The 17977-nt window shown below is 47.8% G+C and overlaps 1 protein-coding gene across 1 annotated transcript in view; it reads right to left on the bottom strand.

Annotated features, from left to right (window-relative positions):
- VPS34 (vacuolar protein sorting 34) overlaps nucleotides 1-17977 on the bottom strand; it is a 133600-nt gene that overhangs the window by 91088 nt on the left and 24535 nt on the right. Inside the window, exons 6-8 of the mRNA XM_086818209.1 lie at nucleotides 4342-4465; nucleotides 3779-3947; nucleotides 2390-2512 (exon numbers count right to left, since the gene is read on the bottom strand). Of these exons, the coding sequence (XP_086674335.1) occupies nucleotides 2390-2512; nucleotides 3779-3947; nucleotides 4342-4465 (416 nt within the window). The remainder of the gene's footprint in view (nucleotides 1-2389; nucleotides 2513-3778; nucleotides 3948-4341; nucleotides 4466-17977) is intronic.

Below are 17977 nucleotides of genomic sequence, written 5' to 3'. Positions count from 1 at the left end.
GGTAGATAGCTCCAGTTGCCTCAGAGGAGCGGCTTTGGTAGCCATTGGTCTGGAACCCCCTAATCCATTTACCCACTAGCCACATGTTGGGGGCCCAACCTCATGTATCATGGGGCACGTTTAGCATAGGACCTTCCAGGTCCCTTGGAGATTGGATCACACACAGGCAATTACCCCTGGAGGTGCAAGAGAGAGGCCTTACAGGGATGGGTAGAGACAGGCTCAGTATCGACATCGACTCAGCTATTCCTCAGGAGTAGCTGACTCCTATCCCAGACCCGACTCCCCCAATGTGGCTAGGTGTTTTTACCAGACATGATATTCTTGTGGCAGTCTACAGAACGGATGAGGGCAATGGTCCGCTCACTTTTTCTATTGGATCCCATCGCAGATTAGAGAGATCCGAGCTCCCCTTAGAGGATTTCAGTGGCTGCACCTTACAGAGGGTGAGGGTGATTGGATTTCGAGCACGAGAGTGGCACATAGACCCACCACCGACCAAGGAGAGATTCTAGTGGCTATGGATATGGGAGTGCCGACCTCTCACGTGCTTACAGTAGGACCCAGGCGAGTGGACTTGGCATGACCCCGCTGATCGGGAGGTGACTCTGGATGCCGCTTTCTTTGCATATACAGTGCGGCTAGGCCGCAGGATCCAGATGCTAGAGATTGATGGCACCCTGCCAGCAGCACATCGGCAGTCACACAAGGCCTCTCACACAGCATTTCCTCTCAGATTTTTGGAAGAGGCTTTGGGAGAGTTTTCAGTCTAGAAAGATCACCCTCTTTCTTTGGTTGATGGCACACAAAAGCTTGACGGTCGAAACTTGGATAGCAGTTGGAGGTCGGCCAGCCGCTTGCCCGAGGTGCGGCCACCCTCAGGAGTCTCAGAGCGACATTGTCTTTGGGGTTGCCCAAAGGTTCGACAGGTTTGGCAGTGGATTCTCCACGTCTTCACTATGGACAGGGCCTTGACCCGGATCATTACATGTGACACTGTCGCTTGGGGCACAGAGGCAGAGGTGGTCAAGGCTTACGAGGAGGATGGGGCCAGGGGGAGGGCTAGCCCTTCAGGTCTCTCACCACCGCATTTCGGCAGTACTAGTCAAAGCCCCCACCTTCAGACCACTGGCCACCAGGCTCATGCCAGACATGGGAGATTTGCAATAGCATTGTAGCTTGGCACATATGGCAAGCCAGATGCAGCGAAGCCACTGAGGGTACCCACACTCCACCAGCAGAGTCTATCAGGAGCATTTGGCTTGATATCATACCCTCCGTGGTCAATGGGGAAAGTTGCAAGGTGGATCTGACCACATATGGAAGCAGCGGGAGGCTTTCTTGAGGCTCTAGAAACCTGGCCCTTTTCTCACTGATAGAGGTGGTGACCCCACTTGGCATTACAGACCACCTGCATGGTTGTCCCCCACCACCCCCCACCCCCCCCCCCCCCGCCACTCCCTCCCTCCCCCTATACGACAGAGTCTTCTCCTCATAGAGCGGCCAGCCGGAGGAGAAGCGTCTCTTTCCCCTCTTTTGATTACTTGATCCCCCCCCCCCCCCCCCCCTTTACATGAGGCGAGTATGTATGTAGCCCTTCATGGCTGTCTTTTCAGTAACTAATAGAGGGATCTTTTTCTCAGAAAAAAAAAAAGGAAAAAAAAAGAGAGGCTCTTTCTCGTCTCTTTGATTACTCACTTGCCACCAAATCTAGCTCAAAGCTTCCACTTGGGTTCCTACCAAGGGAACAGATTGGGAGAATCATGTTTTGAAACCAATGCAAACAAAGTGACAAGGAAATGCCCAAACTTGCACCTAAAAAAGAGAGCATGGCAAAGGATTGCACTTCTTATTTCTCTAGAGTTTCATGTCTCTCGTTCTCTCTCCCGAGGACCATGGGGTGCAGCAGCTGCAGGAATAGCACACTCTCCAGTAGTAACTGCTCTGGCAATAGCTTCAGCCATTCTGATGGCAACATCTGCAGATACCATTCCAACTCGTGGCATAATGAACATGTGGTTGAACTGGAATGGTCTTTCCAATGTTGTGGGAACTGGCACTCCTGTAGCTGCTGCGTCTCCTACTGGAATAGAATGCACTCTTGGGGTAGCATAGGTGGGAGCTGGATGGTGTAACCCTGCTATCAGTTCAAGACTTCCGGAAAACCAGTCCAATAGAAGTGGTTGCTATTGTTTATAGCATAGGCATGCTCCTCACTGAAGGGTGTGCAAAAGTGTGTTCCCCTTGAGATTAAGCTAAGAAAGTGGGCAAATTTGGAGGGCACAAAGCATGATAACATGATTTGTTTTGGAACCGTTTCACATAAAATGTTATATTGTTTACAAAATTCATTACTCTTCTGAATCCAACTTGGATGAAGCATCTTCACCTGTAAAACCATTCTCATCGTCAATGTCTTTCCGTTGTTGCAAACTGACGGGGTAAGCATTGTAATCAAGCTCAATGCTAAGAACACCACAGAAGTCTTCTGTTGTATTTTCAGCAAAAGTACCTGGATATCCATTTGTGTTTTCTCTTCTGAGTTGGTAAGGTAAACTAAACATAAGCATTTTCATTTCTTACTGAATAACAAACTGAGGGATGCTCAGCAGATGAAAATATTCTATAATCTGTTAAAAATCACTTTCTATCATGCAGAATTGATCCAAATTAGTCTTTGATGTGGATCAAAGTACAGAACTTTGTTACCATGTCAAAAAAAAAAAAGAGGAATAAACCATCAGGTGTGGAAAAAAAAATTCTCATGGGTTGTCTTAAACGGTCTGTCTGACGAGTTTTCCAGTCTTATAAAAAGCCTTTGATGTTCATCTTCATGCAGTAGAAGAGCTTTATGATAAGATTCTGTTGTTGCAAGCACAAAAACTAGGCCTGTAAAGTATTACTTCACTATGATTAGTGAATTTGATGAGGGGCATCCTCAAATAACCAGAGTCTCCATGGTGAGCCACCAATCTTCTATAAAGGGAAGAAAGGAAAGGCATGGGTTGGTAGTCCTGGTAGGTTAAAACTCCACATCAACATGAAAGGTCCTCTCCCTTTAATTTCCACTCACACTCTACAGAGGAAAGTAAAGTGTCTTCATCTATATTCCAATATAAGCAAATAATGGCATGTTGGGAAACACGAGTCCTCTAAAAGGCGTAGGAGTGTCACATGCACATCCTTAAAAACTGAATGGGTGGTGGAGTCTGTGTAAAATCTCCTGAGGCTTGCAGTAATCCTCTCCTTATCAAGCCCTGGGACGCCTTTGAAGTAACCTATGGAGGAAGTAAAACCCCCGGAAAACCTTTATCCTAGCTAGACCACTGCAGAACCACTGGTGTCCAAGTGTTGTTTATGCTCATCCCAAATGGGCTCGGTCCACATGATGGAGTCACAAGGAGAAACTGCCTAAATTTACACCTTGGCTGTGCCAAGAGCAGAGGCTAAAAATCTGAGGTTTTCACGCAATACAATAAATCCAAGCAACCAAGGTGCTCATCTCTAATGCTAGAGTTACACTTGGCGTTTAATGGAGCGAGGCACACCCTGTTTTTGGCATGCTCTAAGTCACAGGCTTTGTAGGGGTCAATGAGGTGAGTCAAGGGGGTTTGTTTCTTTCCAAGGTTTTCTGAATGCTTTGATTTGGAAATTGTAAACTTTGTGTAATCATATATTTCCTCCACTCAAAAAGATCAGAAATTACACATCACACTATTAAAGATTTCCTTAAAATATACAATGAACATATGATAATCTTTCCCATAAGAGGCCTTACCACAAGAATAAAAAGGTGGATCTTTCCATAACTGCAAGTTATGCTTTTTAGCCTTGAAAACTCCGTTCTCGTCAACAAAACAAAAATTCGTCCATCCTACCATTCTTGATCCCACTTGGTCGATGCTGTATGGCGTTCCATGGTAAAGTGCCAGATTTAGCCGTACTTCCTGTCACCATATTGATATAAGATACTCTCTACTTATGTTTTGAACTTTCCTCAAATGTTTATGTGCAATTCTTGGTGGGCCCTTACCTGACGGGCTACAAGAGGATGTGATTTCAATCTCTGACACCTAGATTTAAATATATATCTTTCAAAAGGAAAAATCATTGGCCAATGAATCATGGATGCATAGCCCAGCGGTGTGGGTTTAGAACTTGGACAGAGAAAGGTCCTGAGTTCAATCCCCACTGGCCTTCCGTTGGTGTTATGGTCACAGCAACATGTTAAAACTGACGATGGGCAAGTAAAACTGCCTCCGGCCGGGCAACAAAAATCATGACTACAGGTGGATCTACTCAAGGAAAAGAAAATGATTTGACGTCCATTTTGGATCTTACCTGTGGCAAATCATATAGAAGTATTGGAAAAGTTAAGAGTTCATTCCATCTTAGATTCGTACATCCCATAACAAAGGATGTTGAAAGCTCATTACTCTGGGCTAGCTTTTCTCCTCCATGATACCTTCAAAATAGACATGGTTTACATCAAAATTATTGTTACAAAAAAAAATAAAGAGGGTTTCTATGAAATCCCTACCTTGGCCTTATACTTATAATAAATCTATAAAGCACATGAAGTACCCTTTTCCCAGGGAAACGATATCCACGCAAGCTGGAGAGACCAACACCACCCCCGCAAGCCTTCCCTCCTCCTACACCCTGCCCTGCCGCCGCCTCCTGGTGCGCCCTCTCCAACCGCCTATGCGCCCTCGCCTCCTTCCCCCTCATGCCCCCTCCTCCTCCTAGCTTCGTACCCCTTTGTGACCCGTCTCTTTTCTCCTTTGAGCTTTCGCCGTAATCCTCCATCGCACCCTTTCCTTCATCTGCCTTTAACTTTTCGAGCACCCTTCCGCCGCCTCCTCTCCTGCCCGTCCTCCCCCCTCAGTCCTTCGCCGCCCGCCCTCTATCTTACCTATCCGTCATCCTCCTCTTCTTCCATGTCCTTCTCAGCAGGATGTGTGCTCGGGTGTTGTTCTTTTGGCATCAGTCGATTGGACAGGTTTTGGAGTCTCCCCAGACTGCCACCTAAGTGGTAGCCACGGCAGCACAGGTTCCATCCATTCGGGTATGCATGGCCTCTCTGGAGGCTCTTCCTCAGTCATTGCACTCCCCAACCTCTACTCGGGCCCATTTGTGCAGCAGGTTCATTCACTGTTTCATTTGCAGACAGATGGGGCACCCAGGCTCCAGCTAGAGCTTGTCCTCCCCATCAGACCCACAGAGGATGCCCCTCAGCCCCTCACCAGGACCCATCCCGCACTCCCCCCTCGAGAGTGGAGAAGGCAGGCGGTCACCCCATCCCTGTCCTCAGCCTGGCGAGCACGAACACGAACCTGTCGGGCCGCTGCTGGCAGCCAGTCTAACGGCCGCGCCGGTGGCGACGCTCTCCCCCGCAAGGGCATTGAGTGCCAGAAAGCCAGCAGGTAGGTGAGCCCCTTGAGACAACGGTTCTTTAGGTAACCATTATTCATCACTCTCGTACCTCCACCCCTATAGTGGTACACTGATCTTCTGCTTCCCCCTCAATGTCGCCCACCACAGCAAGTGGGACTGTGAGACGATGTCCTCCACTATTCACTCTCATGCAGTCACTCATGCAGTCGCTTTGGCAATCGCTCTCTCTCACCATATTGGATAGGCGCCTCATTGATATTATCCCCCACTGCTGGCACCTAGCTCGCATGGAGCTTGGAGGGTCACTGCACAGGACAGGGATGGAACCCTCACCTCTTCGAGCAAAAAATGGTTCTCTTCATTTTTCTCCATGTTTCAGTAGCAGTGCCCCTCACGTCGGCATACCGTGTGCCGAGCAGGACTCACTCCGACCATCCCTAGCTATGCAGATTGTCTCCTGGAATATTCATGGGGGGATAGCAATTCTTGCCTGGAGGGACTCACACCTTCCCATTGCCCGCTTTTGATTCACAGGGGAACCAGGGAGGTGTTTGCATCTCAGTCGCTCCCCTCAACCACCATTGTCCAGGGTAGAGCCCAGTGGGTTATTGCTCCCAACAGTGTAGCAGTATGGTCATAGTTTTTTTTTCCCTTTTTTTCTTTTTTCTTTTTTTCTTTTTTTTTTTTTTTTTGGGGGGGGCGGGGGCGGGGGGGGATTGGTTGGTAGAAAGGAGACTTCAATTAAGTATGAATAGACCATAAAACTCCTGGAATATTCATGGGGGGATAGGAAGTCTTTCCTGGAGGGACTCACACCTTCTCGTCACCCGCTTTTGGTTCACAGGGAACCGGTAGAAAGGAGACTTCAATTAAGTATGAATAGACCATACAAAATCATGGCTAGAAACAGGAACAAAAACCCAAAATGAAAGTGATCACAACCAATATGGGGCACAAAGGTGCCAAGAGAGTCCTGCGGGGGTCGATGAGAAAAAGATCCCTCACATGCAGCGGAGAATTCAATAAAGGTGCGGCATGAGCTCCCACAGGCAGATTTCTGTTGCTTGGGAGATGACTTCAACAAGTTAGAGGACCCAAAGAGGACATGCACGGAGGAGAACCAGACACTATTTCAAGGGTTGAGTACTCCACCTGGGAGGAGTTGATACTCACCATGAGGGGACATGATCCCTTGCACCTCCTGGAGTTTGGTCAGACCCTGAGCCTTCACTTCACTAGGTGGGCTTGCAGTCGCGGGGGCATGTTTGGCATTATTACAGGCACTACTCGCTCAAACCATGCTCCAATTCTCCTTCACCTAGAGGATCTCTGAGACCAGAGAGGCAGTAGATCCCAGAGAGGTTGATTTAGGATCCCCAGATTGGCAGGCGGATTGAGGAAATCTGAGGAGCTCTCTTTCAGGTAGGGCTCAGCTGCAATGGATCTTGACCTTGGTCTTGGGGAGATCAGCTCTTTCCTATAGCTGGTACCACGACCTGTACATCTCGTATCGGAAGCAACAACGAAGGCTTCGCAGGAGCCTTGCTTCCCTTCACCGTCTCCAGGAGACAGACCGAAGACCAGAGAGGCAGCAGATCCGAGAGAGCTTGATTCAGGATCCCCAGATTGGCAGACGGATTGAGGAGATCTGAGAAGCTCTCTCTTTTAGGCAGGGCTCAGCTACAATGGATCTCAACCTTGGTCTTGGGGAGATAGGCTCTTTCCTACAGCTGGTAGACAGCACCTGCACATCTCGTATCGGGAGCAGCAACGAAGGCTTCGCAGGAGCCTTGCTTCCCTTCAGTATCTCCAGGAGAAAACCCAGATAGCCCCTGGCTGGCGTCCCAGATGGAGACAGACCGCACAAAGATCTGCTCAATTGAGGAGAGGGTGGAGTTCCCGTATCATGCCCGAGCATCTTTGTGAACCCAAGTAGGACAGAGGGTCACTCCGGATATTTTTGAGCTATGAGGTCCCCACCATTACAGAGACAGGGTCCACAGGCTAAGTAGTACAGCTGGTACCATTGAGTCAGACCCCCACCACAGGTTCGTACGATTGCCACAAATTTCTATAGAGGACTTCTCTCACCTGGCCCCCTCACCCCCCAGATTGATAGAGAGAGAGTTTGGCAGCACACACAAGAGGTGGTCCCCCAAGGTTTACAGAGTTTCTTGTGCTCTCCCTGCTCACTTGAGGAGCAGAGAAAGGCTCTTCAGGCCTTCCTTGCAGCAAGTGCCCCACCAAGGATGGCCTGCCGGTTTCCCTCTTCATTCTTCACTGGATCTCATGGAAGGTGGTTTCCAGGCCGCCATCAACAAGATCATAATCTCCAACCACATGCCGGACCGCCTCTCAGAGGGGCTTATTCATTTTATTCCCAAGGAGAGAGGTGATCATGTGGAGGTTTAACAGTGGCGCCCCATCATGATGCCCCATCACCCTCCTTGAAAGCACCTACAAAATCCTCACCAAATCCATCAACTACCCACCTTCAGCCTCACCTTCCCAATTTGATCCATGGAACCCACACTAGATTCATTCCAGATAGGAGCATCGTACGTAACATCTTCAACTTCTGGGAGGCCATCACCACAGCTCGTCTTTGCCGGGAGGATATGACAGTGCTACTCCAGGATTTCAAGAAAGCCTACAACAGAGTAGATTGGGCTTTCCTCGAGGGCACCATACTTTGGATGGCATTCCCGGTCGGCTACATTAGAGAAATCTCAATACTTTATTATGTCGTATACAGCCAGGTCCTCATCCAGGGGGCCAAAAAGGACAGATCAGTTCCGCAGGGATGCCCTCTCGCCCCTTTCCTCTTTCTCTTGGTTGTAGAGGCAATGAGCAGCTTTCTGACATGACTTCAAAGCCTTCGTCTCCTTCCCATTAGATCCCAGGAGGAACTTCTTGGTTGGGTTTGCACATGACACAATATAGCGAAGAGTTCGGTTGAACAAAACCCTTCTTCAATCGCTCATTTACCTGCTTCATAATCTCTTCTTGTTGTGCCGCACCCACACGGAAAGCTGGTCCATTACACCATGAGCTATCTCGTACTAGATCAATGCGATGATTTTCCGGCCACTCATAAGGTAACTCCCCTGGCAATTCATCAACAAAATAATCTTTCTTGAAGTCATGCAAAAATTTTAGCCTATCACAAGAAAGTGTCTACATGGACATCAGAATGTTATCTCGTACAAATACCAAGTACGCAAAAACACTCTTATTCATTGCTTTCTTAATTTGAACATGAGATACATCTATCACATGCTCTCAGCCTCGCCATGAAAGTGATCTTATTGGTCTTGTAAGACTTACATGGATCAAGACACGAGACTTGCGTGCATCAAGATGTGTACACCAAGGCTTACCAAGCAATACATTACAGTCATTCAATGGGGCAACAACAAAATTTTCATCATCCAAATACCCCTAAATGTGTATGCACAACTTGCCAATGATTGGCGTAACTTGCACTTCTTGTCCCACGAAGCAGCCCTTGCCTCAATTTGAGGACTCATTTCCTTGTCAGAATGCACAGCGGAAATGAAGACAATTGCTGTAGAGAGCAAGAAATGAAGACAATTGCTGTAGAGAGCAATTGTCACAGACGAAAGAGAGAGGGAGAAGCTGTGTAACTCTACCATATACACCAAAGAAAATCCCAGAATCTACAATATGAAGTGTGGGGGCAAGGGAGCCATTTTATATGGCCCTATGCTGCTGGTCGGCCAGCCTAAAACAGGCCAACAGCAGCCCATGTGCTCCCGACCAACAGTACAGGCCCACGACCAACAAACACCCTGGTCAACCAAATCCTAGCAATTGGCCGGGTCTGTTGAAGATAAGTCGGGCAACAACACACAGTCGGCCAGCATCTGGAGACAGTCGACAGCCCAGCCACACCTCGGAAAATGGGGGAAAATACATGGAGAGTGAGGAAAAATGGGAAAACACTAAAACGGGCGGGCACACCCACAACAGAGACCCTGGTATAGTGTACAGACAGAAGATGACTGCTAACACCCCCTCTCAGCTCTTGGATGTGGAACCAACCGCAATGAGCTGGAGTGCCGCCGGAGCATAGCCTAAGGTAGAGATGTCTGCCACATTGTCCTCCATCGAACAATAAAGAAGCAAGATGTCACCAGCCAAGATCTTCTCACGAACAAAGTGATATTGTATCTCTATGTGCTTGGTCCGGGCATGAAAGACCGGGTTCCGAGTAATAGCGATACACCTCTGGTTATCGCACTGGATGACCGTGGGCTCCTTCTGTGGAAACCCAATCTCGCCAAGCAACCTCCGCAGCCATTCAACCTCTCAAAGCAGCCTGGTACTCTGCCTCTGTAGACAACAAGGCATAGTCGGCTGCTTCTTGCTGCTCCATGAAACAACTCCTGAGCCGAGGGTAACACTTTAGCCTAATGTAGATCTCCTCGTGTTTGGATCTCCTCCCCAATCTGAGTCACTCCAACCTTGGAGTCGAACTTGGTCCTTTGTTTCACCTCCAGTATTGTAGAAGAGTCCAAGATCCTTCGTACGCTACAGATACCGCAAGATCCGCAATCCTGCGTCCCAATGAGACTTCAACGGCATCTTCATAAATGAGCTCAACAGCCCCACAGGAAAGCTCAAGTCCAATCTGGTGTTCAGCAACTAGATAAATGAACCAACCAGCTTCCGGTATAGAGAGGCATCAACTGGCTCACAAGGATCATTCATTGTAAGCTTCGTGTTCAGGTCCACGGTGACGTGATCGGCTTGCAGTTCTCCATCCCAAGGCCTCAAGCAACTCATGGACATACCGCTGCTGAGAGATAAAGAACCCCCTCTGGGTTTTCCAGATTTCCAATCCCAAGAAGAAGTGGAGTAAGCCTAAATCGGTCATCTCAAACTCCTTTGACAAGGCAGCCTGCGTCACTGCAATGTGCTCCACATGACCGCCAATGAGAATGAGGTCATCCACATAAAGGATGATCAATGTGACCATGCCGCGTTCTCGAAAGAGATATAAGTTAGGATCTACAACTGATCTCTGAAATCCAGTCTGTAGAAAGAAGGAATCAATCTTTTGATTCCAAGCCCTGGGAGCTTGCTTAAGACCATACAAGGCCTTCCACAACCTGTAAACCATTCCTTTTGATCTTGGAACCTCAAAGCTTGGAGGCCACTCACCATACACTTCCTCCTGTAGGTCACCATTAAGGAACGCAAATTTCACATCCATCTAATATAGGGGCCACCGCTGAGAAGAAGCAAGGGCAAGAACGGTCCGAATCGTGGTCATCCTCGCTGTCGATGCAAAAGTATCCTCATAGTCGATGCCAGGCCGTTGAGCATAACCCTTAGCCACAAGTCTGGCTTTGTGTTTGTCCACCGACCCATCTGACATATACTTGGTCTTAAAGACCCACTTGACACCAAACAGACCGTTTCGACGGCCTCGGAACCAACTCCCAAGTTTATTCTTCTATATGGCATCCAGTTCCACCTGCATGGCTTTCCTCCAAGTATCCTGTGTGCAAGGGCTTCCTTTACAGAAGTGGACTCTTTGTCCCACATGATATGAAACATCAAAGCATAGTTTACCTGTAAGAGCTCCGCTGAATGACTTTTTTCACAAACTCTATGCGATCTTCGAGATCCGTCCTCTGTGGTCCATTTGGAGGGAAGCTCCGTAACACCTGACACCCGAAGGTGTCTAACAACCACCTGGGTACTCGAACAAAGCGCGGAGCCTCCTGCTAAGGGGACTCATCTCCAGCTCTGCAGGCTCAACCTCCTCAACTGATCGAGGCTGTCCAGTTGAAACTATTGATTGGGAATCATCATCGGACTCGTCTGGGTCTCCAAGAAGTGGCGGCTCATCAACAATGGAAGCTAGAACATGCTCATCAAAAACCACATCTCTGTTGACAGCAACCTCATTCCTCTCCGGATCATACAACTTGTATCCCTTGGAAAGAGAGTTATATCCCACAAAAACAAGCTTTTGGGACTTTGAGTCAAGCTTCCCCCTCTGCTTCTTTGGAATGTGAGCATATGCATCACTCCCAAACACACAGAAATGGGAGACATCTCCTTTCCTGCCAAAATACGCCTCAAAGGGAGTCAAGTTTGGTACTAAAGTCGTCAAAGAACGGTTCAGTATATGGACAGTCGTAGCCACAGCATAGTCACAGGGGACGGCGGGGACGGCGCCTAGGAACGCGGGGACGCCGACACGGAACAGCGCAGGGACGGGGACGGACGGGGACGGACGGACGTCCCCTGACTGGCGTTTCAAACCCGGGACGGCGCAGGGGACGGCGCAGGGACGGGGGACGGCTGTCGGGGACGGCCTGTGCGGGGACGGCACATAGCCGTTGCGCCTGCCCGTTTCTGGCCGTTGCGCCCGTTTCTGGCCGTTGCACCTGCGTGCCGCGTGCCTGCCCCACTGTAGCCGTTTATGGCTGTTGGGCTTGGGCTCTACTAGCCGTTTATGGCTGTTGGGCCTTGGCCCTCTCTCTCTCTTGCCTATCTATATAAGAGCCCACCTCTACAAGGCTACAAGCTGCCACACACAAGTTCATTGCTCATTGCTCAAGCTTCTTGAATCTTCTCAAGTTCTCTCGAGTCTCTTCCAACTTCCAAGTTCCAAGCTCTAGGGCCTAGGCTCTCACCTCTCCCTCAAGCCTCTTGAGTCTTGACTCTTCCAACTTCCAAGCCTCTAGGCTCTCTCTCTCTCTCTCTCTCTCTCTCTCTCTCTCTCTCTCTCTCATTCCTCAAGGCTCTCTCTCTCTCTCTCTCTCTCTCTCTCTCTCCTCAAGGCTCAAGAGTCAAGCGGCAAGCCATCTTCAACCATGGCATCCTCCTCACGTGCCGGGGCTTCTCGTAGAAGGACAACGGGATGGACATGGTGGGAGGAGGTAAACTACACCACATCCGTTCATGGAGGCGGTTCTCGGCCATGGGTATGCAAGCTTTGCCCGTACCGGCGAACGGGTGGCGCCGACAAAGTGCGAGCCCACCTCTTGCATGAGAGTGGGCATGAGGTGAGGTTTTGCACGAATGTCACGCCCGAGAAGAGACGGGAACTTCTTGACAAGCTTAGCGTCTACGAAGCGGTCGAAGTGACAAGAAGGACACCACGAGTGGCCGTGGATCCCGCGACGATGGGGAGAGGAACTCAAGCCTCTACCATGGAGTCATGTGGTGGATCGGGATCATGCACACCATCACCTTCGCCATCAAGTCGGAATGTTACTCCATCCACGACACCGGCACCCTCCATCTCCACGGCCTCTCAATCATTACGTGGCCCACGGCGACAATCTACACTTGGGGAGAATTGGAACCCCAAGTTGAAGGAGGAGGTGGATATGGCGGTGGCCCGCTTCTTCTTCCACGACCACATTGCCTTTCAAGCGGCTAGGTAAGTGCAATCGATCATTGCCAATTCATCATTCATGTTTTCATCATCCTAGTCTCCTTCTCATTAGTAAATTACTTTCTTGAATAGGTCGGAATACTTCAAGGTAATGGTTAAGAAGATTGGGGAGTATGGCTCAACCTATACGCCCCCCTCATCCGAGAGCTTGCGCACTACATTACTCGACAAGGAGAAGCGCATTGTAGGGCAAGCGGCCGACAACACAAAGCGGCAATGGGAGAGGAACGGAGTCTCCCTCATTGTGGATGGATGGAGTGACACCCGCAAGAGGAGTATTCACGGCATGGTTGCATATTCCCGTGGAGAGATGTACTTCATCTCATCTCATGATGCATCCGGCACTGGGAAGAGCGCGGATGTGCTTGCGGCGGAGTGGGCTACCACCATGGAGATCGTTGGCCCCGAGCATGTAGTCGGCTTTGTTGCGGATGGGGAGTCTTCCAATAGGGCGGCGGGAGCTATTCTCCAAGGTATGTATGGACATGTCACGGTGTCCTTTTGTATGGCTCATTGCCTAAACAACCTCCTCAAGGACATCGGGGCATTACCATCGATCAGCCCGCTCATTGAGGAGGCCAACACCATGGTCTCCTTTGTCCTCAACCACCAAAGACTTCGGCATGAGTTCAACAAGAGGTCCTGTCTCTCTCTTCTCAAATATTCCGACACCCGGTTCGCCTACAACTTTCTCATGTTGGGCCGGTTGAAGGATTGTAGTGGTGCTTTGAGGGGGCTTTTCCTTAGCGACGAGTTTGTCGCCATGCAAGAGTCCCATACAAACACTGGCCAAGAGTGTAGGCTACGGGCGGATGACGCCTCTTGGTGGGAGCGTGTGAAGACCACAGATGCTATGGTGAGGCCCATAGTCCACCTGTTGAGGATTGTAGACGCTATGCAGCCATGCATAGGCAAGGTCTACGAGGCCATGGATCGCATGATAGAGAAGTTGAAAGACTTCATGCCTGACGAAGACAGATACGAGGAGATCCATGCCTTGTGTCTAGGAAGGTGGAATTCCTACTACTCTCCATTGCATGCAGCAGCTTATGTGGTGGACCCAGAATTCCAAGGCAACAAGCAGGAGAGCGACCGGGAGGTGAGCGCTGGATGGAGGATCATCTTGGATCGTCTTGTGCCTGATGCATCGGTTAGGCGCAAGATCAGGGACCAGCTTTCGATGTACAGGTCGTTTCATGGCTCCTATGGCTGTCATGATGCACAGGTTGACCGCTCCAAAGTTGGTGCTGCTCTATGGTGGGAGGACTTTGGTTCAGATGGACCGGAGCTGCAGCAGCTTGCCATCCGCATACTTAGCCAGGCCGTCAGCTCCTCTTGCTTGGAGCAACTTTGGAGTACCTACAGGCACATTGCCTCTAGGAAGAGGAACCGACTCGGGGTAGAGCGTGCCAATGACCTTGTCTTCGTCAACGCGAACTTGCGAATGCTTTGCAAGAGCATGACCAAGAAGGCAGACTCCTTCACCGAGTGGGAGATGAGTCAACAAGAAGAGCAACGGGAGGATGAGGTGCAGGAGCAGCATGCCAGTGAGGATGAGACTGAGGATGAGCTTGATGCTTCTTTGGCAGCCGCACAAGCTACCCATGACCATGAGGCGAGCACTTCACGTGGATGATCATTCATGGATCATGATTCATGGGCCTTACTACTTAGCTCTAGCCTCTAGCCTCTAGTCTTCAGCACTTTTTTGTCATTGACTCATTTGAGTCCGTCCTTGTATTTTGCCTCCTTAAGGCTCCTGAGTCCTGACTCTTGAGTCATGACTCATTTTGTATCTACTTAATTATTATCTTTGACTCAAAATCTTAGCATTTTAGTGTAAATTTGTGCTCATTTTGATGTGCTTCCAAAGTAGAATAAGTGCAGAGTAGAAAATTTTAAAAAAAAAGTATTTTTTGAGTGCCGTTCCCTCCCCCGTCCCCGTTCCCTACTTATGGCCGTCCCCCGTCCCGTCCCCGTCCCCGTCCCCCGTCCCTTGTGACTATGAGCCACAGCCTCTCCCCAAAGTGGACAAGGAAGATCACGATACTCCAACATCGTCCTCGCCGTCTCCACCACAGTCCTGTTCTTATGCTCAAGTACTCCATTCTCTGAAGGCGAACCTGTATTGGCCAGCTCCCGCTTGATGCCATGTTCTGCACAAAACCACACAAATGCATTGGAAGAAAACTCTCCTCCTTTGTCAGCCCGAAGAGTCTTTATCTGCAAGCCATACTCTTTCTCCACCATCACATGCCACTCCTTGAACCGAGCAAAAGCTTGGTCCTTCTAGGAAAGAAAATAGACCCAAGTAAATCGGCTACAATCATCAATAAGCAACATAAAATACAAAGAACCTCCCAAGGATGGCGTCTGCATAGGTCCACACAAGTCAGTGTGTACCAACTCCAAAGGTTTCGAAGCCCGCCTAGAAGCCTGCTTCGGAAAAGATTCCCTGTGCTGCTTACCACGAATGCAAGAACTATAGCGTCCTTGCCTGCTGCCAACATCTAGCAAGCCAACCACCATCTGGTCCCGGAAAGCTCGCTGCAGCGCATCCACATTCAAGTGGCCAAACTGAAAGTGCCACAAGGTGACAAGTCACCAATCTGAGAGCCCATAAGAGAGGAAAGTGCTGAGAGTTTGTATATATCGTTCTCCACTCCGCCTTCTTAAACAACCTGGCCTGTCTCTTTGTCCCGTAGAGCAACAGAATGCTCCTCAAACTCCACCTGAAAGCCAGTCTTGCAAACCCAATGCACTAACAACAGATGAAAACCAAGTGCAGGGACATGAAGAACACGAGAGGAATGCTTCCCCCTCTGCCATCGGGAACGATCTCCATCCGGCCCTCACTGTTCGACTTCAACGACTTCTTGAGGATTAACTGTGTTATCCTCACCTCCGAGTTTCCCTTTCAATCTATTGATATGAAAGACTGGATGACTCTAACATGTGGAGGTAGTTTAAGTTCATACGCAACCGTGCCAATCCGATGTATAAATCGAAATGGACCACAATATCTAGGAGATAAATTCGAGCATTTTCCTTTTGACAAAGTCTGAAAATCTTTAAGAACTTTTAAATAAACCAACGCTCCTGGTTCAAAAGAACAAGTTGAGCGTCCTCTATCAACATACAACCGTGCCCTATCCTGAGCACTCTTGATAGAATCCCGAGCTTCGGTCAACATTTCTTACATATAACGCAAGAGATTCCTCGATGCATCAAGCTCAATGTCCTTAAGACCGACATCAATAGGTGCCTTGGGTTGATACCCATACATAAGCATGAACGGACTAAAACCAATAGCCGTATATTTAAAACTGTTATAGGCAAATTCCATCATTGGAATATATTTTTCTCAATTTGATGCTTTTCCAGAGACATGCACGAAGCATATCCTCTACAATCTGATTCATACGCTCTGTTTGCCAATCAGACTGCGGATGATCAGAGAAACTCATACTCAAAGTAGTTTCCTCGTTGTAAACCATTTGGAATAAAGTAGGAAAACATAGCATTATAACAGCAGAAACCAGGGATTCATCGGCGCCTTGACGTACCCACCATAGTAACAGGGAATGGGCATTTTTAGACTCGGGAATGTTGGGGATGGCAGCATCTTACCGTCCCATGTCACTCTATAGTCACAGGAAATGGCCATTCTCAATCTTTTCTGTCCCCATTCCCCGTCCCCATTTCGCGTCCCATGTGACTATGGTACCCACGTTTGCACATGAAATTATCGGTGTCCCGAGTTACCCATATCAACATAGAGAGTCATCAATGTCTCCATGAGTCACCTATATACATCCGTAAACCATCAGGTGGACTGTATAAATCACCTAAAGTACGGAACTAGAGAAAGAAATGCCAACAAAGGAAGAATCTAAATTTCCTTAATCCAAAGACAACAAGATAAACTCGTTGAACTCTAAAGAAAGAGATTTCAACAAGTGAAAATGTTGACGAGATTACACTCATCAATACATGCAGGCTATAGATAAAAAGAAGTTTATCTAGAGAGAATGCCTACACTATAACTTCTAGTGAATTCAGAAAATGAGATTGTCTTTAAGTCTTAAGGTCAACATGCCAAGTAATGTAAGCAAAGCAACAATCCTGAGCCCAAATTATCCCATAGGATAATATATATGAAGGATCGCTAGCGTCCCATACCACCATGATACCCCCCATACATACCTTATTAATTTGAAACTCCCTAGTATGCTGTCTAAAAAATATAAATAAAATCATGTATAAAAGAAATAAAATGGCCTTATCCCAAACTTTCATATACTAAAACCTGTCTCTATATACCCGAGACTACATCAAGGAATAACTCTTTCCGAGTACATCATTAGAAAAGAAATTGAATTATTGGCGCCTTTCTAATGATAACTACCCAATAAACACAATAAAGCTGGGGTAGAAAAATAACTCATCTAGATACATAAACAACTAGGTATCCGAGTTGGAATATATACAAGAGTATAAGAAATATACTCCAAAATTATGTGGAAAAAACGAAGGCAAATGCTAACTTCTTCAAAGCACATGAAATTATCCAAAAGATCAAAAGATCCTTATAAAACCATGGATAAAAGCATAGAAGCTCCTCGAATCCATGAAAACCATAGTTAATCATAACAATCAATGCATGCCATCTAATGGTCATGAAACATTCCAAAAGAAGCATTAAAATTGATCGCCAACTGATAAATCCGGAGTATATGAACGTAATGTCGTTCAAACAAAACTCCAAAGTGAACAAGTGAAAACACATGTGTAGCACTTATTAAAAAACCCTAGACACAAGTGACCTAGGCAGAATCTGATAAGTCCATATAAAACTTGAAAAACATCCAATAAAATCCACCAAAACAAACCGATCAACTAACCCATGATAGAATGTGTCTTAGGCTTAAGAAATTAAGCACAAACCACACTTAAACAAGTGCAAAATAAATTATCATGAAAAAGTGTCAAAGGTGAAACACACTTTGAACGCAAATTCTAGCTATCATTGAAAAAAGTAAGAAACATGTCCAAAAAGAATGGCTAAACAATGGTAAAAAAATCATGAAAATATCGTTTAGAATTAATCTAAACAAAAATATCTACTAATACGAGGTA

This window comes from Cibotium barometz, chromosome 24 (assembly GCF_041138505.1).
Source record: "Cibotium barometz isolate CiBa-2024 chromosome 24, ASM4113850v1, whole genome shotgun sequence".
Lineage (NCBI taxonomy): Eukaryota > Viridiplantae > Streptophyta > Polypodiopsida > Cyatheales > Cibotiaceae > Cibotium > Cibotium barometz.
The sequence above is the reverse complement of the archived record's forward strand: the minus strand, read 5'-3'. Positions and strand labels throughout refer to the sequence as shown.